The sequence below is a fragment of the Labrus bergylta genome, chromosome 5 (genome assembly GCF_963930695.1).
Source record: "Labrus bergylta chromosome 5, fLabBer1.1, whole genome shotgun sequence".
NCBI lineage: Eukaryota > Metazoa > Chordata > Actinopteri > Labriformes > Labridae > Labrus > Labrus bergylta.
Genome location: NC_089199.1, coordinates 12663500 through 12690330, shown reverse-complemented (window position 1 = coordinate 12690330; position 26831 = coordinate 12663500). Strand labels below are relative to the sequence as shown.

General features: G+C 39.1%; 1 protein-coding gene across 13 annotated transcripts in view; it reads left to right on the top strand.

Annotated features, from left to right (window-relative positions):
- cacna1da (calcium channel, voltage-dependent, L type, alpha 1D subunit, a) overlaps window positions 1-26831 on the top strand; it is a 64034-nt gene that overhangs the window by 9714 nt on the left and 27489 nt on the right. For 10 of the 13 annotated variants that reach the window (XM_065954814.1, XM_065954815.1, XM_065954817.1 and 7 more), the window contains exons 4-15: window positions 11084-11223; window positions 14955-15127; window positions 15829-15981; window positions 17255-17451; window positions 17823-17926; window positions 20529-20698; window positions 23205-23279; window positions 24621-24708; window positions 24950-24976; window positions 25463-25623; window positions 26099-26324; window positions 26426-26633. In XM_065954814.1, coding sequence (XP_065810886.1) covers window positions 11084-11223; window positions 14955-15127; window positions 15829-15981; window positions 17255-17451; window positions 17823-17926; window positions 20529-20698; window positions 23205-23279; window positions 24621-24708; window positions 24950-24976; window positions 25463-25623; window positions 26099-26324; window positions 26426-26633 — 1722 coding nt within the window. The remainder of the gene's footprint in view (window positions 1-11083; window positions 11224-14954; window positions 15128-15828; window positions 15982-17254; window positions 17452-17822; window positions 17927-20528; window positions 20699-23204; window positions 23280-24620; window positions 24709-24949; window positions 24977-25462; window positions 25624-26098; window positions 26325-26425; window positions 26634-26831) is intronic. The other 3 variants (XM_065954824.1, XM_065954822.1, XM_065954825.1) reach the window with 1 other exon arrangement.

The following is a 26831-nucleotide window of genomic DNA, read 5'->3' as shown; positions in this document are numbered from 1 at the left end:
AGGCCAGATATTTCAATATTAAATGCTGTTATGCCATCATCTTGAGATATTACGTCAAATTACTTATGTCGTGATAGATCAGCTTGTTTTTAAAGGGACTGCAATTTTCTTAATTTCCTAGAGAAAACAGAAAAATACACAAAGATTATTGATCAGAGGATAATTATTGAGTACTCAATAAGAGTGTGGATCAGGGCACTGGTTTGGTTCAGCTGGTATAGTGGGCGTCCTTGTCACACTGGTTTGCATGTTCGATTCCCTCTTTTGATCTCCCACTGTTTCTCCCCACATTTCCTGTGACTCTACAGCTCTCCTTCCAAAAAAAAGGTAGACAACCCCCCAAACATCTGTAAAATCGAGGGGGGAAAAAAATCTGAATGTCTTTTATTTAGCCCCTCCAAGATTATTTTCAATAAAGGAGGATTCATAGCTTAACAGTAAAATCAGCACACCCATTTTCTGATAAACATAGTATGTAGAGCAGCATCAACCTTTTTTTAAGTCATGGAACATTTAAATATTTAATATACACACACACACACACACACACACACACACACACACACACACACACACACACACACACACACACACACACACACACACACACACACACACACACACACACACACACACACACACACACACACACACACACACACACACACACACACACACACACACACACACACACACACACACACACACACACACACAATGGATTGCTGTTAGAGAGAGAGTGATACAACAATGCACAACTGTGATGGGAAACCTGAGCCTGGGACGATGCACACAGCTGCTCTCCGTATTCTGGCAGGGATGGATGAGAGGCAGACATGGAGCTCCTGGTCTACAGCTCTCAGTGCTGCCTGTGCTTGCTGGTGTTGCACGTTGAGCTGGGAAAGCTGTGTTCACACATGGTTGAGAAGGGAAGCAGAATTTGAATTGCAGTAATTGAAAGTATTGGGTATTACTTCCCCATGTCCAAAGCGATATCTTTAAATTTCATTGTTTCATGTTCGATGTTCCCTGATCTCAGCCAGTTGCCATCAGTGACGAGTCTTTTGAGCTTTCCACTGTACAACTCCAAAGCAAAAGATTCTGATGGAAAATAATGGCTAAAACTCCCGAAGAACTTTCAGATGCTGAGATTTAAAGACAGGGAGTCCGCTGCTATTGTGAGTTTTGATCTGAAGTTTGTCAGACAAGGTGGAAGACTTTCTTCTTTGCCTTGAATTTTAGCCTTGAATTCATTAAGATATTTGTAAATGTTGGCCAAATATTCAAGTTTTGCAAACCTTTGAGAATATGCATATGCAGAATTCTCTCCAATCAGGAAAAATTCGGAGCTCTTCTTTTAACTTGTACAGTCGGCTCAAAACTGTCCCCCATTTGACGGCTGTGTGTAATGTAGCAGCAGTCAGTGTAGGATATTCTGCTGCCATTTCTACACACAGAATGTAAAAAATGGTCGGACACTGATGAAATAAACACATAAATGTCCACCGCTCTGTCCAGTATACGGATAAGTTCTTTTGGCAGTGTCTTCACAACTAGTGCCTCCCTGTGAATGAAACAGTGAGTGGTTCGCATGGTCGATCTTACTCCTGTTACCATGCCAATGAAACCCTTGGCACCCCCGGTCATGGCAGCGGCCTGATCAGTGCATAGACTGATCAGTGCAGATACTAATACAGTTCATCCATAAATTGAACGTTTTCTAATAGCTCACAGTGCAGGCTGATGTTGGTTGATTATTCAATTTGGGAGGAGAATTTTTTTCTAAACCCACATCTTCAGTATCTGTAGACGTCATTTATTCTGCTTCCAGTTTTTCAGTCATACAGCAGAACGTCTGTAATTTATTTTGCTTCTTGTGGGCCAAGAATTTTATTGACTCAATGCTGTGCCTGTACTGGCAATTTGACCGTCTCAGCAATTGTGTGTGGCTCTTTAGCTTTCACTATTAATTAGGCTTCAAGACAGCTAGCTTCCACTGATTTCTCCAACACTTGCTTCATCATAGCATGCTTCATCATAACTTGCTCTGTCAGTGGTGTTGAGTTAAAAAAAACATTATTCTGCATCATAGCTATTGATGGATACGACTTTGTTAGGAATTAATGTTAAGTTTGCTTGAAACCATAGCTTGATTTTACAATTTCATACAAGAAAGGTGGAGATGAGGGATCCCGGGTAAAGATGAAACCATACACTACATGTAAATGTAATCATGGTGTCTTTTTTTTTTTACATCTTGCTACCAGCCTCAGCTACACTTGCTGCTTCGGGGCAGCTCAGTGATGAAGCTGACGGCTCAGACTCAGATTTAACTTATCTTTCTGGTGCCTTTTTTTTTTTTTTTTCTTTCTTTCTTTCAAAACAAGTTCCATAGCTGGTTTGCAGCAGCCACCGCTCACACCATAAACACATGCTGAATAAAAACAACAAAAATGTATGCTATTGCATAGTGCAGTGGTTCTCAACTGGTGGGTCGGGAACCAAAAGTGGGTCGCAGAGCTGTTTTTAGTGGGTCGCCTTGATGGAAAAAAAAAACAGTCAAAAAGCCGATGCAGCACTTTTTAAACCTGTTAGTTTTGTTCCATTTCTTTTTTTGTCACATATGTTGTACCCTGAGGTCAAAATTGTACAATGTTTTACTAACTCGGTCTGATTGGTTGAAAAGTATCTTAAATTTCGGTCACAATTTTCACAAGGGAGTTGGTAGTGGGTCCTGAGACTAGACCAGTTGAGAAGCACTGGCATAGTGCATATTTATCTGCTGCCCACGTTGATGTTGGGATTTCAGGAAAGGGGCATTTGAGACAATTTTAGATTATTTATATTTGTATGTTGAATTTTTATGCCATTTGATGGAACTCCTGATAAAGTCAGATGGCACCCCAAGGTGCTATGGCACCCCTACTGAAACGATCAAATACAAGCATTTCACACTAGAGATTTATTTCACATTAGATTTTCAAAATGAATTATTTTTAATTAAATAATAATTGAGCCGCATTTTAAGCCATTAGCGAGAGAATTGCACAGTTTCACTCCAGATACTGTAAAATTCTTTGGTTTTAATGTAGTACGTGAGGATGGACTTAATATTACATTTGGCGCCTATAATCCATCTGGTAATCACCCTCAAGGTATAATGTCTGTATTTACAGTTTAACAATCTACCTGTATCTGATCATTTCTTTAAACACTCGTAGGTTCCCAGTTTTGCTGTCGTATTATTTTTGATGTAGTAATATAATTATAAATTTGTATTTTTTTGTCGGGGAGTTGATGACGTGTGTTTCCATATAAGGAGCGCTGCTGAGGTTTATGTGCCAGTGTTTTGGCTGAGCCTGTAAAGAAGGGTGTAAATGTGTACATCTGTGATGGAAAGCATTTGGCTCAGTGTGTGTGTGTGTGTGTGTGTGTGTGTGTGTGTGTGTGTGTGTGTGTGTGTGTGTGTGTGTGTGTAATGCCTGGCACAGGCAGCAGTGTCTGAACTGAGGACTCCCATAGAGATGATTGTAGAAGTATGTGTTTAGTCACTTAACGTAACTGCTCATTTGTGGCTCACACGAGCTCCGTCCCTGCTTGTTATCTCTGAATGTGTGTTTCTGCATGTGTGTGCAAAAGTGAGAGAGTGTGTGTGTGTGTCTTTGTTAGAAAAAGAGGGATGGAGAGAGGGAAGAGGGAGTCAGAGCTGTGTTAGCTTTGTGTGCATACATGTATACTGTGTGAAAGTGCAGCCATGAGCAGCATACAGTGTGTGTGGGCCCTCTTAAAGGGATACTCGAAGGAATTCATTTATCTTTCAAATGTTTTCCCTTTGTACGATACTTATTATTACTTATTATGCATATTTTTCTGTTTCAACTTCTTTATGTTTTTTTGTTGTCCAACTAAAATAGTTAATGTTTCAGGAATGTAATGTGTATCTTATTTAGTAGCACTTTGCAGTAAACCAATTGCCAACTGCCAATTATTACATATCTGGAGTTTACATCAAACTCACACAAATTGTATAAGATTCAAAATATCCAAATATTAAGATTCAAAGCATTGTATGTTATTTTTATTGCCTGTTTTTGGTTTATACCAAAAAAACAGCTGATTGTTTTAGTGACTCTGGTGACTTAGTATGTGCACTTCAGTCTGAAGATCTGTTTGTAAACTGCAAACCTCATTGAATGAGAGTTACAAAAAGATGGACTGAGACAAATTTATCCTACAATGGAGAATTTAAAAAGTTTCATTTTTTAAAATTCATTTAACATGTTCTTCTGCTTCTTTCTGGTCCTTCAATTCCCTGATATTTGAACTAAGCAGTTTTTCTGTGTCATGTTGAGGTTTAAAAAAAAAGGCATTCGAAAAAGTGTTATAACAAATCTTTTATATATTCAGGGTTGAAATGAAGTAAAATTCCCCACTGGCCCAGGAACATTACTTATGATTCGGAAATAATGATCAAACTACTTTATCTTTTCCTAGCACCTAGCATTGATTCTCAAAATACTTTATAGTAATTTTTTTGATTCATAGTGTTTCAGCCAACTGGCTCAAACGGTCTGTCCTTTCTGTTTACATACTCTGTCAATCTGCCTCGACTCTTCTGGTGATTGACTTTTCTTTAAAATGTAGATATTTGCCCAGGCTCTGGCTGGGAATTGGTGGTTTTAAAACAGTTGACCATACTATTTTATTAGAGAAAACCTGCACTGCAATCCATGTCTGAGTGTACAATCTGAGTATAATGAGAACGCTCACAGTGACAGCAGTGAAGCTGTTGGTGGTGGCTGCCTTTCAGCTATGACACGAGAATAGGTGCTTAAATAGTAATGCGGAAATTGTTGTTATTCTGAACTAGTGTTTTGTTATTTAGTGGCCTGGAGTTTTTGGATTATACATCCGGGCCAGTAATGTCAAGCTCTGATATGGCTGATGTGGAATGGACCAAATTTCCACATTTATTAAACTAAAATTATGATGATTGCACTGGAAAAGTTACTTGTCTTTTACTTGTCTAACTTTACAAGTGTGCGTGTGTGTGTGCGTATGCCTAGTCTTGTGCGTATATGAGGGAAACTAAACACGACAGAGTGAGAGAGATGAATTTAACATGCGAGGCACGATAACTAAGGATGACACCAAATCAAATCAGAGGAGTTGTTGTCAACTGAAAAAAGACAGGTCGTAAACTCCGACAGAGCAATGGAGACACCTGCACAGTTAAGATATGCTGGCTCCTTGTGTAATACCATTTGAGCTAAAACCTAGAAACAGGATTCAGACACCTGGCTACACTGAATAAGTTGTGGTTGTATTGTACACCTCGGCATTAAAGTGGCACGACGCTGCACTAAGGAATAACTTCGAAAAGTGAAGCTCCCTGTTCTTTCACAGCCGCTGCATTTTACAAACTATGAACAACTACATCGCTGTTGAAAGCAGTGTTGATGGTGAAAGTCGAGGGCGAGGGCGAACCTCAGTACTACATCAGCGATCTTGTGCAATACATACTCAGTGTCGTGTTTTCTTTCTTTGGGAAAACATTCTCTTGGCAGTGTGGGTATACCTGAGATGACCTGCACTTCAAGTGTTTTCCTTGGCAGAGTGACATGCACATCCTCACACAACTCCCGACCGCCCCCACAGTACTGTACCTCACACACACACACACACACACACATATTTAGACTTGTGCATACACATATTCTACACATAAGGACACATTTGTATGCTATATGTACAAAACACATGGAAACAGCTGAATGGAGCGATAAAGAACTGGACGTAAGATGTGTGAATTATGGTATATACATAATGTAAAAGTGATTTTAAGTTTTTAAGTAGAAACAAACGCATTCTGTAACTGTTGTCATAGACTACACACACAACAGATAAAGAGTGCACTCTGAAGCACACATATTTATTGTGCAAACCTGCAGGAGTGGGCGGTGAAGAAGCACTAAATGCTGGCTGCCCTAACCCCCCTGGCTTGGCTACATGGCACTGACTGATCTATACAGACAGGGGAAGGAAAGGGAGGATGTAGTGAGGATGGGGGAGGAGGTGTAGCAGGACAGAGATGGAAGTTCTGCAAAATATATGTCTGCATGTTAAGTGCAGCAACAGATGTAAAATCACAGTAAAACAGAGGTCTGTTTATTTGGCTGATAACTAAACTCATGCTGTATGGCTGTACATGCAATGACTGTATGTTCTACTATATGGTTGGTACTGACATCTGTAGTATCACCTGTATTTTGTTGTGTTTACTCTCCATCAAAGCTGCTGTCAAACACAGATATAATATATCAAATAATAAAACAAAGAGTAAAGTCTAGACCTAGACTTTACAGATAAAGATTGATTGATTGATTGATTACTGTTACTCATGTGACTGTGCTAGTCATCACATGCTTAAAAGTGAATTTTCATACAACAGGATGTAGAGTTTTACATTAGATATTAGAATATGTATTAAAATTACAACCCAATATCAAACATGCAATAAAACGCTGTTTAGTCAAATTAGTTTTTGCACTTGAAATAAATGAATTGTTGTGAGAAATATCCTAAAGAATGGCAACATCTGTTTTTTAACTCCTCAAATATTGTTATTTTTTAGATTTTTCTAGTCCTCTAATCTTGTAAACAGAGTACGTTTGGGTTAACGAGAAGTTTGAGGATGTCATTTTGAGCATTGGGAAACTCAAGCAGATCATTTTCCTTTTTTTTGACATTGTATGGATAGAATGATTAATACCTGAAACAAATGATCTTTATAGGTAGCAGATACATACTTTAATAGTTTTTCCTCCAAATAGTTTAAAACTTAGATTTTATGTCAAAGTCTCATCTTAATTCGTCTCTAATTCAAATATGCTTTGTAATATATTTGCATCATTTCATGGTTGAGGAAAAAAATTAAAAATCATCTGCTGTGATTAATTCCTCTTCCTTCTCTCTCCCATTCCCACTTATGGAGTGTGAAGGTATCTTATTGTCACAGGTCTCCTCCTGATGTCTTCATGCCTTCGTCACTGATAACACAAAGCATTGACATTTATTTTATACGTCAGTCATGTTGACCGCTCTTTCCACTTAATTTGGTTTGATTTCTTTATTGTTTTAACGAGACCTTTATTGGAACTGAGGCAGAAGGAGAGTAAGGCTTAAAGAGCCTCAACAGAAGACAGATACCACTTGTATACATTTTGGTTTTTAAATTGTTGACTAGATTAAACAACGACGTATGTGGCATTCAACCCAAGCTTTATTTTTTAAGCACAGGCTACAGAAAAAAGGGAAAGTTTCTCTAATTGATCAAAGTATTCTGTCAACGTGTTTGTAGATATCATGTTGGTCGGTAGTGCTTGCTGTACTTTCATTTTATTTATCTGGTATACTGTGGTGTGCACACAAGATGTATCTTATGCCTCTTCCACTCCTCTTCGTTTTCACTGACACTTCATTGATTTCTTTTCTTATTAAAGTTTTTGGAGAGGAGTTTTTCCTTATCCTATGAAGGGCTTAAGAATTAAGGAGTTACGTTTTTTCTGCAGAGAGGTAGATTTTTTATCTTGGTTTTAAAAATGAAATTCAGGTGTAATTAAAATGTAAATAGTCTTACGTTTATAAATCCGTTATTCATATTGAAATGATTGTATATTATATTTGAAACATTGAGTTCCCTGTCTTGTTTTAAGAGTCTGCAGTTTAAATCCGGCTTTATATAGCTATGAAGTGATCACGTTTGAACAACGGTACTTTAATTAGCACCCAAGCTGTTTAATTGTGTTTTTATAACTCCTGTTCCACATGTTAGTGCTGCACACAATTTAATTGGGTATATTTTGAGTGTAGTCTGGAGGAGGATTCACAGAGGCGGATGTGCACTGAGCACAGATTTATCTGAACCCTAACCAGGGTTTTTACACTGATGTCCACATGGTTCAGTCATATGGGAGCTCAGGTTGAAGACTGCACGGCTCAATGGGTTAGTTAGCTTCCTTTTGTCATATGGCGATCTGAGCTCTGCGAGTGTGTGAGATGGACTGTAAACATGACCTGTGAAGAGCAGGGTCTGTACGGCTGCAGAGAAACGTGTATTATTCCGTGTGTCATCCTGCTTTGACTTTAATGATGAGAGGTTAGCGTGCAATACAGGACATAAACATTTGCAGCGCACATGTGTTTGTCAGTGTATGCTTAAGTGCATTATATTTCATGTTGTGCTGAATACCTAAGAGATAAGCAGAAAATGTATATATACTGTATCTCATAATATGCACATATTCAATGAGAGAAGGTAAGATACAGTGAGTTTCTTTACAGCACAAATAAACTACGATGACTCAGAGATATATTTATGGTCATCCCCAAAGGCCTCTCTCTCTTTCCACTCTGTCTTCTTTTCTCTCCGTCTCCCTCACTCTCCTCTTCCGTCTCACAGTTTAATGTGCAGATGCTTGAATAAATCACTGATTAATTAAGAGGGAATGGTTTTCATTTGCTATTACATTCAACATGCTTTTCCAAACCAGGAAGTGGCAATTTGCATGAATTGACTTGGCTTGGAAGTTGGAGCGCTCAAACTGTTCTGACAAAGCATGACATGCTCGTTTCAGTATCTTGACAATTATAACTCAATGAATGCTGTAGAAAACACTGGTGGAAATATGATCTCAAAATTATTTATTCTCAAATTTAAGGAAGCTGTTAGTGGACACCATCCATAGTTTTTATTAACTCTGCTTTTCTGTGATTATGAGTGATTTCCGCTGGCTTCCTCGAAATCTCGATTTATTTATCTAACTTCCCCGGAGTAATTCCCGTCAGACTGCCCGAAAATTATCCTGTTTTCACAAGAAAACATACTATGTTATCTTAAGTGCAATTTATTGAGCGCAATAAATTAATCCGTTATAATAGGAAAACCAGCTTTGTTATCCTCAGAAAAATAGGTCTAGATCCTGAGAAAATATCCGCAAATGACCTCCTATCATGCCTTACTGACACCAACAGGAACTGAAATTGCAGTTTTCTGTCAGTCCCTTTTTTCTGTAAACACCTCTATAATAGTTCACCTCCCCCTTCCTTCCACCCGGTGGACCGTTGTGTTCTCCCTGCTCCCTCTAGCCCAAGCTTGCTCCGACATAGAGGGAGCAGCCATGAGCTTAACTCAACCTTTTACTTCACTAACAAAGAGTCCCATGTCTCTTATTGTGGACTAAGTGCTTCTCACAATCTGCAGTAAACTGCTGGGAAAACAAGCCCGCAGTCCACAGTGCTCCTGTATTCATGGTGTTCAAAGAGACCACGGAGCTGCGACTAAAGGACTGCCTCAGGCTGAGGATCTATTATATATGTGTGTGGCTCTAGGCATTTGCCTGTTTTTTTTATTTCTTATAGGACCTAAAGGGCAAGACATGTGAAATGCTACAAGACTCTTATTGACATTCACTAAACATGTTTAGCAGCCTGGGTGGAGAGATGATATGGTGTCTGTGTGAATAGGGCATCACTCTGGTTTCCTATCTCCAGGGAGGTCCTAGAACTGTCCTAAACAGCTGAGTCATCCTGTGATGTGTCATCCTCCAGCACTAACATGCACATAGCACCTTTATCCAGCTGTGCTATTCTGTTGTCTGCTGTGCACCCGATCGACCTCGACCTGATGATTTGTTCTGCCCGTCTTTGAAACAACCCGAGAAGAACACAATCCTGCATCACTGCGTCTGATCTCTACATACCCTCTAAAACATGTATCAAAGTGTGTTTGCACAGTTATTGAACATTTCTCATATATTCATCATGCATCAGTGAGTAAAAGATTGGTTGACTGGTTGTTCAGTACTAAAATATTGCATTTTATAAATAAATATTCCAAGATGATAACAAAAAGTTTTTTTGTTTTGATCTTCCACTGTATTCAATGTGATGCTGTGAAATATGTTTTATTCCTCACACAAATCATTACGCCTGTGGTCTTTTTGTCCTAGTTTGAGGTTTCTCACACTCTTCTGGTTTTTATGGTTCTGTAAATATGTGCCGAGACATCTTTGGAAAGACTGAGAACCAAATCAGATCAGACAGAACAAACTTGACTATTGGAAAATAAAACAACATTTTATTGGGATTTTGTGTTTCTCTAAAAATGTACAGACGCTACAGTCCTCATGGCAGCGGCCGTGGGTTCGAATCCGACCTCGGCCCTTTGCTGCTTGTCGTCCCCCACTCTCGCTTCCCTACATTTCCTGTCTCTCTTTCGGCTGTACTATCTAACAGAGGCAAAAAATGTCACACATTTAGATTATGGTTGCAGCATATAGGGTTAGTCTTGTTAAATGATTTAATGGGACTATAATGTATTTTTATTGCTGATTATTATTGCAGTCCACTGCACAGCTCCTACATTGCACCTTTTGTACATTTTGTGTTTTTTATCTTTATTTTTTATCATTTTATATTTTACATTTTTAAATTCTATTTTATATATTGTAATAGCTTCTTATACTGTATTATTTAAGTTGTTGCTAGTTCTGTGTTATTTCCTTGTTAATTGTTTAGCACCAATACACAAAGTCAAATTCCTTCCTTCCTGTAAATGTACTTGGCAATAAACCCCGATTCTGATTAGGGTAGCTATTTAAATATGATGACATTAATATGAGATTAGATTCTAAGAGATGCAATGACAAACAATAGGTGAGAGAACTTCTATAAAAACAGAACTCATTAGTTTTGTAATTCAGCTATAATTCTTCACAAATAAACAATGTATATTCACAATGTGCATTAAACAGAATGAAGCTGTACATAAGCCATATTTCAACATTTCAAGTATCTGTTCAATATTCTACTGAGGCTTCTTTTGACAAAAGTTGCTCCGTCTTCTCTCCATGGAGCCATGTACTACAGAACTGCACACTCATTTCTGCATTGATGTTTGACTCCTCTGCGTCTTTTTCTGTGCATAATTTATTGTATAGATACTTCTTTTATTAATGACCATCCATCTAACTAGTTCCTATTCAAATCAAATGATTCTCTGTTTTTCTCCTTGTGTCTGCAGGAAACAGTTGAGTATGCCTTCCTCATCATTTTCACAATTGAGACCTTTCTGAAGATCATCGCTTACGGTTTGGTGATGCACCAGAACGCGTATGTGCGGAACGGTTGGAACATGCTGGATTTCGTCATTGTCGTCATAGGGTAAGTGCTGAGCATCAGTTATTTTAATTGATTGATTTGACTAAAACAAAGTATTTGATCTAACTGAATACCGACATGCCAGCTGATCCAAACATGTCGTAAGGTTTTTGATATTGTTGTCCAGGCTCTGGCTTTGCACTTGGACATCAGTTTAACACTTATGGTTGACAGTGTTTCTGTTTAAGTTGCTTAAGCCTCTACACTGAGCGACCAAGTGCTAATAGAGACCCTCATACACCCACAGTATATGACCCAGAAAAGACAGAGAGAATAAATCAGAGCTTTACCACCGCTGGAATGAGTCACCATCTCTCCATACTTCATCTCCTCTCCAACACTCCCTCCCAGATTTCTCTCCTTTCACTGACTGTCTTTCTCTCTCTCTAGCTCTCTGTTCCATCCGGCTCTGCAGCTTTGTTTTTTTTTTTTTTCCAATTCTTCCCCCTTCCATTTTGATTTCTCAAATTGTGCACTTCCTGCTTCACCTCCTCCTCCTCCTCCCCACCTCACTCTGCCCTCTTTCCTGTCTCCTGCTTGCTCTTTCTCTTGTTGTCTTCATCTTTAGTGCAGCTTTTTTTTTTTTTCTCCTCCATTGTCCTTCCTCTCTCTCCTCCGTCTTTCACTCCTCTCACACACACAGTCCAGTGGGTAGCTGGGTCAGATTTGTTTATATGCTGCATGCAGGCTTGTTCTGCCATGCAGCCAAATGCAAAGACGGCTGCTCCTGCTCTGAAGGGTGACTGTTACTGCCCAAACATCTAAAAGAACTCGTGTCAGAGGTCAAGTTTCAGTCCACTGCATCAACAGGCCATGCTTTTTTTTCTTATATTTTTAGATTCTAACAGTTTATATATATGCCATGGTTTAAAGAAGTTTAGTAAAGAGGTGTCTCTCAAAGCATGCCTAGTTCCCTTTTCTCCTCTGTTACAATGTTTGACAACACAATTTAGACAACACAACCTTATAGTGATAACATAACCACTTTCTATTATATATATGTGTTATGTTATCTAGTCTATCAAATGTATTACTGTTGCTTGAGTTGTAAGAGGTTCAAGAGTCTGAAATACAGTGAAACTAGTGGAGGACTTACACATTAGAAAAAATATTTTATGTTCTCAAACACAGTTGTGTGTTTTCCAAAATGATTGTTGAGAACGTAAGATTTGTCGTAGATGTACTGAAACATTTAGTGTAAACTCGCTCTCAGATTGTCTAACTACTGAAGAATGCATGTTGACATTAATCAGCTGGACTGGTATGTTAAGTGATGCGTCACTATTTAACCCTGTTAAAGTTTGATTCCTCAGGTATATTCAGTTAAGAAGGGTCAATAATACACGACTGTAGTTTTCTTTTGAACATGGCTGGGTGAGTAATGACATCCCAGTGGCAGGCAGTCAGTCTTACAGCTGTGACTCAGTCTAACATAAGTCTGAGCAGAAGGAGCTTATAGGCCCTTAGAGCTCCCTACAGACACCATCGACAGCTTCAGTCTCGGCTCTGAGTCCAAAGCTCTGATGTGATGTGTGGGGATGATCTCCCCTCTTGGCTAGGTGAAAAATGTCTAACTGACTGTAATGAAAGGTCCTCTATCCTCATGAAGAGTTGGTCACTGCAGAGAAGTCAACAGCTATGGAACTACTTTTAACGTATGTGCAGATGCTGCTGCACTGTACCCGACAACACTACCGATTAGAGCGGTACTGTAACCCTTTCTCCTGCTGAATTCCTGATTGGTATTTCTCCCAAAAGATTGAATGGTGTCCTCATATGTTTACACATTACAGACAACTCAAATGAAATCATTAGGCTTCTATTTCATTCCTGTTTTGAGTTTAACTGTGAAATATATATAAAAATGTTTCCTTGTTGCAGAAAAACTGCTATTCTAAAATTGCTAAGTGGTCACTCATCTCTTAACTTTGCTCCAATGTGATGAGATTCTTGGGGGGCCCCCAAAATGGCCAGCCCTGCTTCCACATCTGTTGATTGAATTTATAAAACTGTGGTTTAGGGTTATATGGGGATGGGGTCGATGGGGACAAGCTGATTTTTCCCCATATCTCCCTCTTTATCACATCCTAATGTTGGCAGGTAGGCTGCCACTCAGCTTTTTGTAAATAAATAACAGATAATTTCTTCATCGAGTCCTAAAAGTGTATTTACCATCTTTGAATTGTAATGATTTTTTTTTTTACATAGGAACATAGAAATTGTATTCATCCAAGTACATCTTGTTTATGTTAGCATGGTCTGTGGGTGGTTGTAAATCAAAATAATGCAGAAAAGTGTTTAGTTTCACAGATAAAGGATACTTCATGATGAGAAGCATTCAATTAGAAATGTTCTGAACCAGAAAATACTTTTTTGTAGACATACATTTAAAACAAATTGTAATAATTTCATGCCCTTAAGGTCACCTTGAGGCTCCAGAACTCCAATATTGCAGTCTTCATATGTAAAGCTGCACAACAAATGAATGTCAGGATGTAGTCCTAAATCTTGGATCATTATGCAGGGTTTGTCCTGAATATAAAACGAGGCGGCCGTCCTCCGCAAATCTTGTACAGCCCCTAGCCCCCGTAAAAGTCTGATGTGTGTTTTCATTAAGAACATGTTTCCCACAGACAGCACTTAGTGAAGTTATCATTTATAACTGCAAATACTGTTTGTAAAAAGTGTTTGTTTTAAGCCAGTGTGCACAGTACAGACGTGTGTGCACACGGTAATAAAGGTACCATCTCAACCTCATTTTCAGCCAGGAAAAACCCTGTTATGTCCAAAGTGTGGCCCCTACTGAAAGCATAAAAATATATCAAAAGCTTGGTCTGAGATACTAACTTTTGCAGTTAAAAGGAAGAGTTGTTATGAACAAACTGTACTATCAGACACAGGAAAGTTTTAGTTTTGTTTAAGAGTCTGAATTTATTTTATTTAATGAAGCAATAAACCATAAATTCAATAGAGAGAATGAAAATGATTTGTTGCACTGAATAGTTATAGCCTTTGCTCAATGTTAACTCCTTTTCCTAGTCTTACCCACTTTTAAGCTTCTTTAGGAGTCGGCACTAGATCGGTTCAAAACTGATTCTGTCCTTCATCAGCCTGTACTTCAACCTTTCATGAACGTTTAAGCTAAAAAAAGGCCACTAGATTTTCAGTAATGCTTGCAGACAGACAGACAAATGTCTCATAAAGACATAAAGTTCAAATAATCCTGCTGGAACAACTTCTGTTAAAGATGTCCCTGAAGGACATTACTGATGTGTGAGACAAACACAGCAGGGTTTTGATGACTTATAATTAGTGAGAAGATTCTGAGGATTGGAGTTATCAGCTGTATGAGGAGGAAGACAGTGTTGTTTGACGCACTTACCATAGGTATTCATTACAGGAATGGACTTAAACCTGTTATGTATACCTTAATTTTACAAATCAGTAACCATAGAACATCAACAAGCCTACACAAATGTCCAAGACAGAAAAAAAAAAGAAAAAGACTTTGAAAAGCTGTAGAAAAGGAACACGCTTCCTGGACTCAAAAAAGTTTGTTTTTGACAACTCAACTCAATTGACCTTATAATTAAATGACTCATACTAATGCTTGATGAGGATCATCTGGAAAATCTAACGTACTTTAAATCCATTTGGGATACAAACACATTGCATATTGTTTTCCTGGAGTGGACAGACTAACATTGTGAGGTTCTCTCTTTGTTTTCTGACAGACTCTTCAGTGTTGTCTTGGAGCTTTTGACCAAAGAGGAGAAGATAGAAATTGAAGGGGACATTAACCATCCGTCAATGCATGGTCATGGTGGAAAACCAGGTGGATTTGATGTTAAAGCCCTTCGAGCCTTCCGTGTGCTGCGACCCCTGCGGCTGGTCTCAGGAGTACCCAGTAAGTAGTGAGGCTCTCTGCACCAACTCACAGTCAGCTGATGTGAACACGGTCAACCCAATATTTGATTTACTGTATACTTCCTGTATTATATAATCATTTTAGTTCTATGAGTCCCAGTGAGTGTTGTGTTGCTTGAAGCGTTCCTCATAGTTAAAGGGCCAGATTTTCTCCTTACCATCCCTGAGGACTGTTTTTCAATAACATCTGTCAACATCTACATCAGCGCCCGAGAGACATGAGCTCTGGGTGTAATGAAAACATGCAACACAAACAGACTCGGAGCAAACACACTGACACATTTATAAACCATGTTGTTTTATATGTCCTAACATTTATACTGATATTCATTTAAGTCATATCTGCTTGTGTAAGAAACATTCAGTCCAGGCTGTTGTTTAACACAGCACACGTGCTGTATGTTGACATCTGTTATGTTAAACATTTGATATGATCATAACGTGAATCATCATTATTTATACTTTTAACATAGTCTAAACTTCTGAAGTGCATCGATACTGTTAGAATAATTTACATATCAAGATCATGCAGAGTTAATGAATGAACCATATGGACAGTTCATATTTGTGTCATGAGAACAGAGTCTGTAAGTAGCTGACGTTTGTAGCTGTATTTTCAGATGTGTACTGTTCATGCACACACTACAACAAAATATGATGTTTCTTTTCTTCCTTGCCCAGGTTTACAGGTGGTGTTGAACTCCATCATTAAAGCCATGGTCCCTCTTCTCCACATTGCCCTCCTGGTCTTGTTTGTCATTATCATCTATGCTATTATCGGCCTGGAGCTGTTCATCGGCAAAATGCACGCAACCTGCTATCTTCCTGGTTCAGGTACGCCCTCTCTTTTGTCTGTTTTACATTAAAATCAAGTCATCTTTCATTCTCTATACAGCATTATTAAGCTCCAATATGTTTTTATTTTAACACATATCTGCATTTAGATTGAGGATCTGCGGGTAAGGGTAGTAACTGTTTAATGTGACCCAAAATGAGTCCATATAAGGGACTTTTATCCCTATTTTACACTCATTTGATTTAACTAACCATGACATTAAAAAAATGACATTAAAAGTCACACCCATAGTACATTTATACAATTGTTCTTACAACGTCTGTGTGGATGTTGTTTATGGAAACAAAATTTGAAACTGACATTGCAAGTCCTCCCGATCAGTGGTCACAAACTGAAAGAACAAGCAAGTGTTGGGCTGCAGATTAAAAAAACTATATTAAAGTTTGATAACACAATTAATCCAAACGGGTCAGGAACTTGGTTCAAAGATTTGCTTTTGTTCATGTTTCTGTGCTCAACATCAACTAAAAGCCAAAGAAAGACCTCAATACAAAACAGCAGAAAGTCACAAAAACTCACCAAAGTCACAAACTTGCAGTGGACTCCCCATTTGACAAACAAACAGGCTGCACGGATCCAACAAGAGCTTTAAATACTTCCTGGTCAAACCACCTTACAACCAGCAGGGGTAAAGTTCAACAGACTATTAAAGCGGTTAAATATTTCTAACATAAATCTTCCATAAGTCTTTAAAATGTGCAACAACTGACAACAAGTCCTCAAGCCAAACTTCATTTTACCACAGCTTGTTCGGAACACAATACAAAAAAAGAACCCAATGCACCTTCCCCAAGTCTTACTTGGTACAGTCCACAATGCCAAAACCTGGTGGACCAAGAGGCATTCATGTGCACTTGTTTATTAGAGGACCATCCTCAACCAGGAAGTAGACCTCCACGGGAACAAAAATAATAAGAAAAAATCAAACAAGAAAACAAAAAACAGGAAGTCTTTGTTATTTATCAACTATAGATGATTCTAATTTACATCACATAAACAAAACCAGATACTGTATTTGAATGAAATAAATGAAAGGACTGTTCCCTTACTGGATAGTGAGTGACATCGCCTTTGCTAATAGTTGGGCTAAGCATGCTATGTGCCAACTGTGGAGTAAAAACCCATTATTAGCTAATTGTGAATATTAAATGATTACTCTGAAATCAAAGAATGTAAAATATTAAAAAGTAATGAATGAAATGAATGTGTAGGTCTGATATTGAACTTCAACTCTCACCTCTCCCTCTGTAGACACGTTAGCAGAGGACGAACAAGCTCCATGTGCGATCTCAGGGCACGGACGCCAATGCCCTATCAATGGCAGTGAGTGCAGGGAAGGCTGGCAAGGTCCCAATGGTGGCATTACCAACTTTGACAACTTCCTGTTTGCTATGCTGACGGTGTTTCAGTGCATCACCATGGAGGGCTGGACGGACGTGCTGTACTGGGTGAGACTCCCATTCTGCCCTTCCTCTTTACTTCCTTCTGCCACTTGCCCTCAGCTGAAGTGTCTCCTCAGATCAGACATGAAGCTGATGATATTTTCCTAAGGCAGTTTTTTTTCCTGACGTGATTGATTTACTAAGTAATGTCATTCTTTTTTTACAACTAATAGTAATAATGCAATGCTGTCCTGTCCTTGCTGGCACTTTTTCTATCAGATGTCTGTTTTTCTTCAAAGGAAGAACAAGCAACTTCTGTCTAACTTTTGTTCTGCTCTTTTTTTCTGACAGTTTCTACCTTTAACAGTTTATTTCACTCTTCTTCTTTCTCTCTTCCTCCTCCTGTTCTTCCTCTGCGGTGACGCTTGTTCCTCCAGATGAATGACGCTATGGGCTTTGAGCTTCCATGGGTGTACTTTGTCAGTCTTGTGATCTTCGGCTCGTTTTTCGTGCTTAACCTGGTTTTGGGTGTGTTGAGCGGGTAAGCACCTTCCTGTCTTCCTCTTGCTGACAGAGACCCTCTGCTTGATGTCAGGCTGAAGGTTCTCTTTTCTGATTTTTTTTTTTTTTTTTTTGTGTCTGTTAACCGGCTCCTATTGGCTCCTGTAGGTCAACGATGCCATTGGATGCGAAACTCCTTGGATTTATTTTGTTAGCCTGATCATACTGGGCTCCTTTTTCGTCTTAAACCTTGTGTTAGGTGTCCTAAGTGGGTAAGAGGCAGCTTGTGGATTTGGTCTGCTGTGTTAAAAGCATGTTTGCAGTGGTTTTTAGCACTACCTGCTTTGCTTTGATAGTTTACTACCAATTAGACTATTTATGAAATCATAATTATCTGTTGAAAAGTATTAAGATATTCAACCCATCTTGGTCTTCTTTTTGTTAGAGCATTGAGATAATGTATTTCCTCATTCAAGCATTCATCATGGTGTCAAAATATCACGTCCTTTCAAGGGCAACCGCAAAGTCAGACCTTCACTCTGCTTGATTATGAAACCCACAAGTCTACAACTAACGCTATTTCCATGTCAACTCACAGAAACCAAAGCTGGTAAAAATGAGTCCAGTGAAGAATCTAAAATGTTGATATTGGTTTTGTCAGTGTGGCACTTGCTAAAAATCTATCCTGGAACCAACCGACAATCCAACCCACCCAGTAAATACACAAATGAATAGAATAAGTAAATAACATGCAAATAAGTGAATACACAAATTAATAGAAAAATAGATAAATAATAGATAAATAAGTAAATAACATGCAAATAAGTGAATACACAAATTAATAGAAAAATAGATAAATAATAGATAAATAAGTAAATAACATGCAAATAAGTGAATGCACAAATAAAAAGATGAACAACTTAACACACGGATGAATATATAAGTCTGTTTTGGACATTACCAGGGTCATATTTGGATGAGCTTGTGTACAGAACTTGCCAAATTTGATTTCACACCATGAAATACAATTTTGGTGTAACTTAAAACTTCTGAGCTCCAACTGAGACAAACTTTAAATGCTTTTTTTTTTACACATATCTACATGCCCAAATTAACATTTTGCTACAGCGCCATCTATTGGTAAGGCACAGTAAGCCCTGTGCGAAACAGCTAATCTGGTTTATGTTTTGTCCAACAAAAATGACAATTCACAAACTTTTCGACTCTTCTGTGTCTGATACTGTAAAGACACTGTGGCTAAACAAACGTCAATATGTGCAGAGGTTCGCATGGATGTTTAGTACTAGTCCTTTATATTTATCATCGTCTTTAAATTTTAAATCGCTCACCTAAAGTCATCAACTCTCCTTGTATATTTGACTTAATGCTCACAGAGTACAGTTCACGAATGAATAAATGAAACCTTTATTGCCTTGCACAGAGAGCATAAAAACACAATAAAATGAACATTTACAGGACAGCACATAAGAACACATAAAAACACACTAAAGCATCACATGATTCAATGAGGGGTTTCAGCAAGTTAAAGTTAAGTGCAGAGTGTCAAGTTCGTCCTGTATAATCATGGCTTATTAAGCAGCTGAATACTGCTTCTGGGCATTCTGTACCTGCGCCCTGAATTCAAGAGTTCATACTGTGACCAAAGGGGATGCAGAGGGTCAGCTGAGATCTTGATGCCTACTGTACATAGGTTTCAGTTATAACTATAGCATGGCATGCTGTGAATATATTTACATGCTGTCCTCCGAATCCTCACATATTGTAGCTTACACTGTTTATTTAACCTATGAATTTAGATGCCATGCAAAAGTTGCGTGTCTCTTTAAACCATCTGTCCACAGAAATAGACTTTTCTGTATGATTAAGATGCTGAAGGATAAGAGCTACTGTATAGACGGGCTCTATATATAGAGCTGTCATCATTCAAAGGTGTACATCTCCCTCCAGTGGCTACGGTTCACTAAAACACACTAAGGCATTAAAAGGGTGTCAACTCACAGTAATCAACACATCACATGAAGTGTGTGAATATATAAACATACAACTGGGAATATACAAGAAATGTATATTCAGGATATCTAAAAATGTTTTCATTAGATTAAGCGTAAGAGAAAAAAAAATTGTTTGTTTATGTTTTGTGTGAAAAATGTTTTGGGGTTTTTGCTGTGAAAGTACGTTTCTGTTTATGTGTGTGTAGGGTTGTCATGATACCAGAATTAAAAAAAATAGAGGTGGTTTTAGTAAAAATCAAACACTAGCTGTTTTGATCCCATGGCAACAAAATAAAAGTCCCAAAATTGGGTAATTTCTTCTTTTTAAATAACAAACTCCTGCATGCTGTCCAAATTGTACAAATACGTACGCAAATCAGTGCTGTCTCTCTTTCGCTTGGGCTAAAAATATGACGAATATTTTTTTAAAAGCTGAGGTACTTTTTGACACTATCGATCAGTAAAATTACAGAGATTGTATCGTTCTAAAACACTTGCTACTGAAAAGTATCAAAACAATTAGACAGCCTTATGTGTGTAATTTTTTTTCCTTGTTTGGTTATTCATGCACTCCTGTGTGTTTTGCATCTGTTTGCGTTTGTTGTATGCCCGTGCCTTTTGCAAACCCAGAGAGTTCTCCAAGGAGAGAGAGAAGGCAAAAGCTCGAGGAGACTTCCAAAAGCTGCGTGAGAAGCAGCAACTGGAGGAGGATCTGAAGGGTTACCTTGACTGGATCACTCAGGCCGAGGACATCGACCCCGACAATGAAGACGAGGCCGAGGAGGAGAGCAAACGCAACCGTAAGCACCCTGTTCTGCTCCTTTCCTCTGTCATGCTTAGTAACACTGCACTCATAAGCCACACTTCAATACAGCAAAGTGATACAATCTGTTTCCACCACATGGAGAAAAATATCCAGCAGTGTGTGTTATTGTTGGCTTGAGAGGGCTGTGATTTCTGCAGCTATAATTAGGCCTTTGTTTATATAATCAGCGAATGCAAGGGTTTGTACTCTGGAAATCTTTAATGTGTCATAGTGGGAGTTTGGAAGGAAAACGCAGTGGATAACCTACAGATAATTCCTCTCAGGAGGAGAAATATTTATCCACTGTTTAAAACCTTTTTCAAAACAGAGTAGATGCTTATACTTTCAGTCCTGTGTGTTTTTAGATGTAGAGTGCTCAACCATGGTGAAGCATATCGAGCATAGATACGGAGGAAACATGAGTCTGTTATGTATAAAGTGACACAGAAGTGTTCTTACCTTTTAGCCTCCATGCAAAAAAAAAAAACTACTGGAAAGGAGGCAACAATGGCACAATAGTCCATAATCAATCAATCAATCAATTTTTATTTGTATAGCGTCAACTCATAACAAGTGTTATCTCGAGACACTTTACAAAAAGCAAGTAAAATACCTTACTCTTTGTCTGTTAACATTACAAAAGAGCAGGTAAAAAGACCTTACTCATTGTTATGTTACAAAAAGCAGGTAAAAGACCTTACTTATTGCTATGTTACAAAGATCCGGCCTATCCATCATGAGCACTTTGGCAAAGCAGCAAAAGTTACAGTGGTAAGAAAAAACTGCCTTATTAAAAGGCGGAAATCCTCGGCCGGATCCCCGGCTCATGATGAAACAGCCTTCACAGGCCTAGACTGTGCCAGGCTTGGAAAGGGATAGGGGGAGAGATGGGATAAGATGCAGGAAGAGGAATAGGGAGCAAGGGGGTGGGGGGAGGCAAGCCGTCCATCAACAATCCGGTGGGGAGGGGATGGGGATGGGGGGGGGGGGGGTTGTTCTGGCAGGCCGTCAACCAACGATCTTGAGGAGCCTAAGAGAGCTCAAGAGCTCCCAGGAAAGTAGGTGGTTAGTGACTGAGATTTACAGATAGATACATGCAGTAATATGATGTACTGTATATGCAGAGAGAGAGAGAGAGAGAGAGAGAGAGAGAGAGAGCGAGAGAGAGAGAGAGCGAGAGCGAGAGAGGAGCTCAAGGTGCCAGTTCCCCCGGTAGTCTAAGCCTATAGCAGCATAACTAAGAGCTGGTCTATACCAGCACCAGCACCAACTATAAGATTTGTCAAAAAGGAAAGTTTTAAGTCTATTCTTAAAAATACAGACTGTGTCTGCCTCCCGGACCCCGGCTGGAAGACGATTCCAGAGGAGAGGAGCCCGATAACAAACTTATTGCAAGTCCAGCCTGGTTTGGCTTTTTATGAAGTATTTTTGGGGTTGTAGAAGATCAAATGAGTCACACGAAAACTAAGTATGTTGATTTCCACACGTTAAAGGTCAGATACACGAAAATAACTTCAAAATGTGTTTGCATTTTAAACAGTTAAACACCCTAACAGTTAGACGTTTAATAAAGGCTGTAATGTGTCCCTTACTAATTCAGAATTAGTCAATGTGACTTAAAAAAACCCTGCATACAAACACAGCAGCATGTAGTGATTTAAAGACTGCGGTTTAGCACATAAACAAACGAGATGTTTGAACCTGAGCTCCAGACCTCATTTCCTTATCTTCACGCCTAATGTATGTCACTGATAGAAGTGAAGCACGCCTCGAGTACCGCTGGAGTTTATCTGGAAAGGGGAGAAGGAAGAAAAAAATGATATTACTTGAGCAGTAGAAAAAACTCTTAATCCAAATCCTCTTTATATAAGCAGCACACACCATGCAGAACAGAGAAACTGCCACTGATTCACTCTAAAGTGTGAGTGTGAGGTTGCAAAATTTTACCCTCTGTCTGCTCCCCTCATTTAAATGTACTCTGGCCATTTACTGTTGCTTCTCCCACCTGTCTTTTCCTCTTGTTATGTTTAAATATACATGTTAAACCCCCTTACCCTGGCCCTTGCAGCAAACATTTACCATACAGTGAGATTTTAAGCTATGGAGGTTCTCATGCAGGTCCATGCTGCTTTTCTCTCAACATCCATTCTGGCTTTTGGTGTCTGTCAACGAAACATAAGCCCCTACTAACATGTTAATATGCACAGACGTTAATTTGCACTGGAACATGTTAGTACAGGGTCCATTCACCTGCGGGTGCTTCCAGTGACTAACGGCTCTCAATGTTGTTCTTCTGCCCTCCTCAGTGTCTGCAGCCTGTGGCTCCTGCTGCTCTTGCCTTTGTTGGATATTGATATTTTGAAAACTGTTGTTGTCCTGTGGTGCTTGTCTGCTCTGACCCATTTTGATAGCTGACCATTCTCGCCCTCCCCCCTCCCCCATGTCCCCTCTGCTGTGCCGTTGTGTATGAATGCATGGACTTGCATGCATTACACATGAAGGGGTGACTTTGGCTGACCTCACTGAGAAGAAGAAAGGAAGGTTTGGGTGGTTCAGCCAGTCGTCCGACACTCATGGTAAATCCTGTGCTTTCCCTCCACTGTTCTCTAGCTCTTTTGTTTGTATGTCTGCGTCTGCACGTGAGTGTGTATGTGTGTGTTCAATGCTCAAATTTATCTGGACAAAATGATTCATCGGCTATGTTCAACACACAAAAAAAAAAAAATCAACAACATTGTACACAGAACATTTAGTGCATAAAGAACCATAAATATAAAAGAGCTATAGCTAATTGCATAATGTTTCTTAAAGGGCCAGCTGTTTATAAATACCGTGCTAAATTACAAATTGGTAAAGAATCAATCATCTCTGCTGCACAGATACACCATATCATGTGTGAATTAAATGCATTCTAAATTAACCAAAATTGTAAGATTCATTGGCCTTAAATTTCCAGTTGGACCATCCTATACGACTGTGTGTGTGCGTGTGTGTGTGTGTGTGTGTGTGTGTGTGTGTGTGTGCGCGCGTGTGTATGTGTGCAGCGTTATGTAATACCTCATCACTCTGTGCTTTACTATTGTGTTAACCTGGTGTGTCCAAGCATTGCAGCCTTTTCCAGTTTTCTCCTTTTCCCTTCCTCTTTTTTTTCCCCGAGGACCTGCCGGTTCTAAATATTTAAAAAAAATTGCCCAATCTAATATGGAATTGAAGTACAGCTGTGTTTCATAGAAGGCACACCCTGTTTCCCTCCCATGTCCCATTTCAAAAGCAGGGGCTCAGTGTGAATATGGGAAACAGGGCTAAACCCAGATCACTACACCAGCAGTCAGCACTATTTTCAGAGCTAAGAGCTGTCCGACCAATCAGGAATCAAAGCCAACGCGTCTACATAAGCCAAGCAGCAGCACACAGCGTGCTCCCTTATAAAGCAGTGAGACTTTTCACACAGTTAATCATCATGTGTCTGCACACACAGTATCTGCAGAACTCTTAGTGTTGCATTTCAGAGACAGCTCTAAGAGCCCTGCTCCCCTCTTCCCTCTGCTCCTCATTGTGTGCATCAGTCAGCCCTCGTGGAGCAGCTGTCCACTCGCCTGTCCCATGTCAGCTCCCTTTCAGCACTGGGTAAATGATACTAATGATGACAGTGATGCACAGCCACAGCGCTCAGCTTTTTCCTTTTCTATGAGGCCACAAGTTTGGTAGCTGCAGTGAAGCATTTCTATTTTTAATGTCACTATCCAATAATTGTGATGAACTTGGATACGTTTTTTGTAATCCTTTTTATCTTTTATGTTTTGTAAAGTATTTTTTTAGTGTTTCCCCTGGGATTCAATGCACCATGCTCTATTTGAAGAGTCTTGTGACAAGTGATTATTTTTTTGTAAACGTCTGCTTTGTTTATGCCGCTGCAGCAAGCGTTCCAGCCAGTGAAACAGAATCTGTGAACACTGAGAATCAAGCCGAGGTGGATGAAAAGACTCCATGTTGCGGGCCTCTGTGGTGAGAACCCTAAAACAATTTGCACGGCAAACATTTTTAACTAAAAAAGGCCACTGTTGGTCGTGGAAAAATGGTCAAAAATGCAAAGCAAACAACTCACACACACATTCTTATTGTTCTTCTACAGTGCAATGCATCTGAGTTTTGCATTTATTTATGTTGTTAAACAAGGCTAACTAATCAGTGCTCCTAACAAACCTCTGCTTCAAACCTTAAACTTTGATTTTCACTTCTTTTTCAGTCAAAAGATTTCAAAGTCAAAGTTCAGGTGAGTATATTTGTGGGTTTGTGTCTCTGCGTGGTACATAAAGCTTAATACTGTGACTCTGTTAGATTATACAGATTTTTATATTTAAGTGCTTGGCTTTCATTTTACTGTATTTTAATGAGACTTTACAGGGGAATAATACATCAACAGCTTTTATAAAGTCAGCATGTACCACAAATCACAAGGTGTTAAAAAAGAGCCTATTGCAGGATTTTTCAGCTCAGTTACTACACATTATGACTTGCAAAAAATATACTGATTCAGTTCCCTCTTTGCCTTACTGCCTTACAACTCTTTAACATAACAGCTGAAAGATTACCTTGAAAAAACATGGAGTCAATGTTTTTAATGTAGTACTTCAATTTGATATAATATTATGAAATATTATCAGTGAGCAGATGTTTTTTCCATGCTTTTAAAAGCAACCTGAGTCATATTTGTGCTTCTCTTCTCTTTTCGTGCTGATGTTTGTCTCTCCTCCTTCAGTCGGCGCTGGCGCCGCTGGAACAGGTTCTGCCGCAGGAAGTGCCGGTTGGCTGTCAAATCGGTGCCTTTCTATTGGCTGGTCATCATCCTGGTGTTCCTGAACACTCTGACCATTTCATCAGAGCATTATAACCAGCCTATGTGGCTGACACAAGTGCAGGGTCCGTACATCACAACTGCACATATGAAAATAAAATAATATTTTGATTCATTATGATATTAGTTTTCTGTGGCTTTAGTTTAAGGTGATTTGTATTTGCTCATTCAATTGAAATGTGGTTTACTATTCAGCCATGAGCCCAGACGTACAGGGTTTATGTCTAATATTTCCAGCCATGATGAAGGAATGTTTGAATATTTTCAATATTCACTCATGAAAAGTTCACTTCATTGATATAAAATAGATAATGTATTTCACAGTTTTATTGAATGTTTGGATTCAGATCCAGAATCAGCTGTTGTATGAATTTAATATATATTAGGTTTTTTTATTTTATTTTATAGATTGATGCACTGAGTATATTTTATTTATCAAAATGTATTTTGAGGTGTCATATTTCTTTAGTTTCGGGAGCCTTTATTTTCCACTCCAATAATCTGCATTATTTTAATGTGAAGCTCTTCCTTTTGTTTCAGATGTGGCCAACAAGGTGCTGCTGGCCCTGTTCACATGTGAAATGTTGGTGAAGATGTACAGCCTCGGACTTCAGGCCTATTTTGTTTCACTGTTTAACCGCTTCGACTGCTTTGTGGTGTGTGGAGGCATCACAGAAACCATTCTAGTCGAGCTGGAAATCATGTCTCCCCTCGGTATCTCTGTGTTCCGCTGCGTCCGCCTGCTGAGGATCTTCAAGGTCACACGGTACGACTGTTTTCACACTGTGGTTGTGAGGTTGTGTCTATGTGCATGTACGTGTGTGTGTGGTGTTAAATGAACCACCTGTCTCTCTTGTTTCCCTCTAGTCACTGGCAGTCACTGAGTAACCTGGTGGCATCTCTGCTCAACTCTATGAAGTCTATCGCATCCCTGCTGCTGCTGCTCTTCCTCTTCATTATCATCTTCTCCCTGCTGGGCATGCAGGTGTTTGGTGGAAAGTTCAACTTTGACGAGACCCAGACCAAGAGGAGTACCTTTGACAACTTTCCCCAAGCTCTTCTGACTGTGTTTCAGGTATTCACAGACAGATCTGCAGTTCAGATTATGATAGATCTGCACTCGACACTCACTTAGATCTGAGGAGCAAACATACAAACATTCAGCGTTCCCTCATTCATGCATCAGTTGTGTACAAATATGTGTTTATCTAAAAAATAACCTGATGACATTGCTGTTTTACAATAGCGCAACTAAATCTGATTTAAAACATAA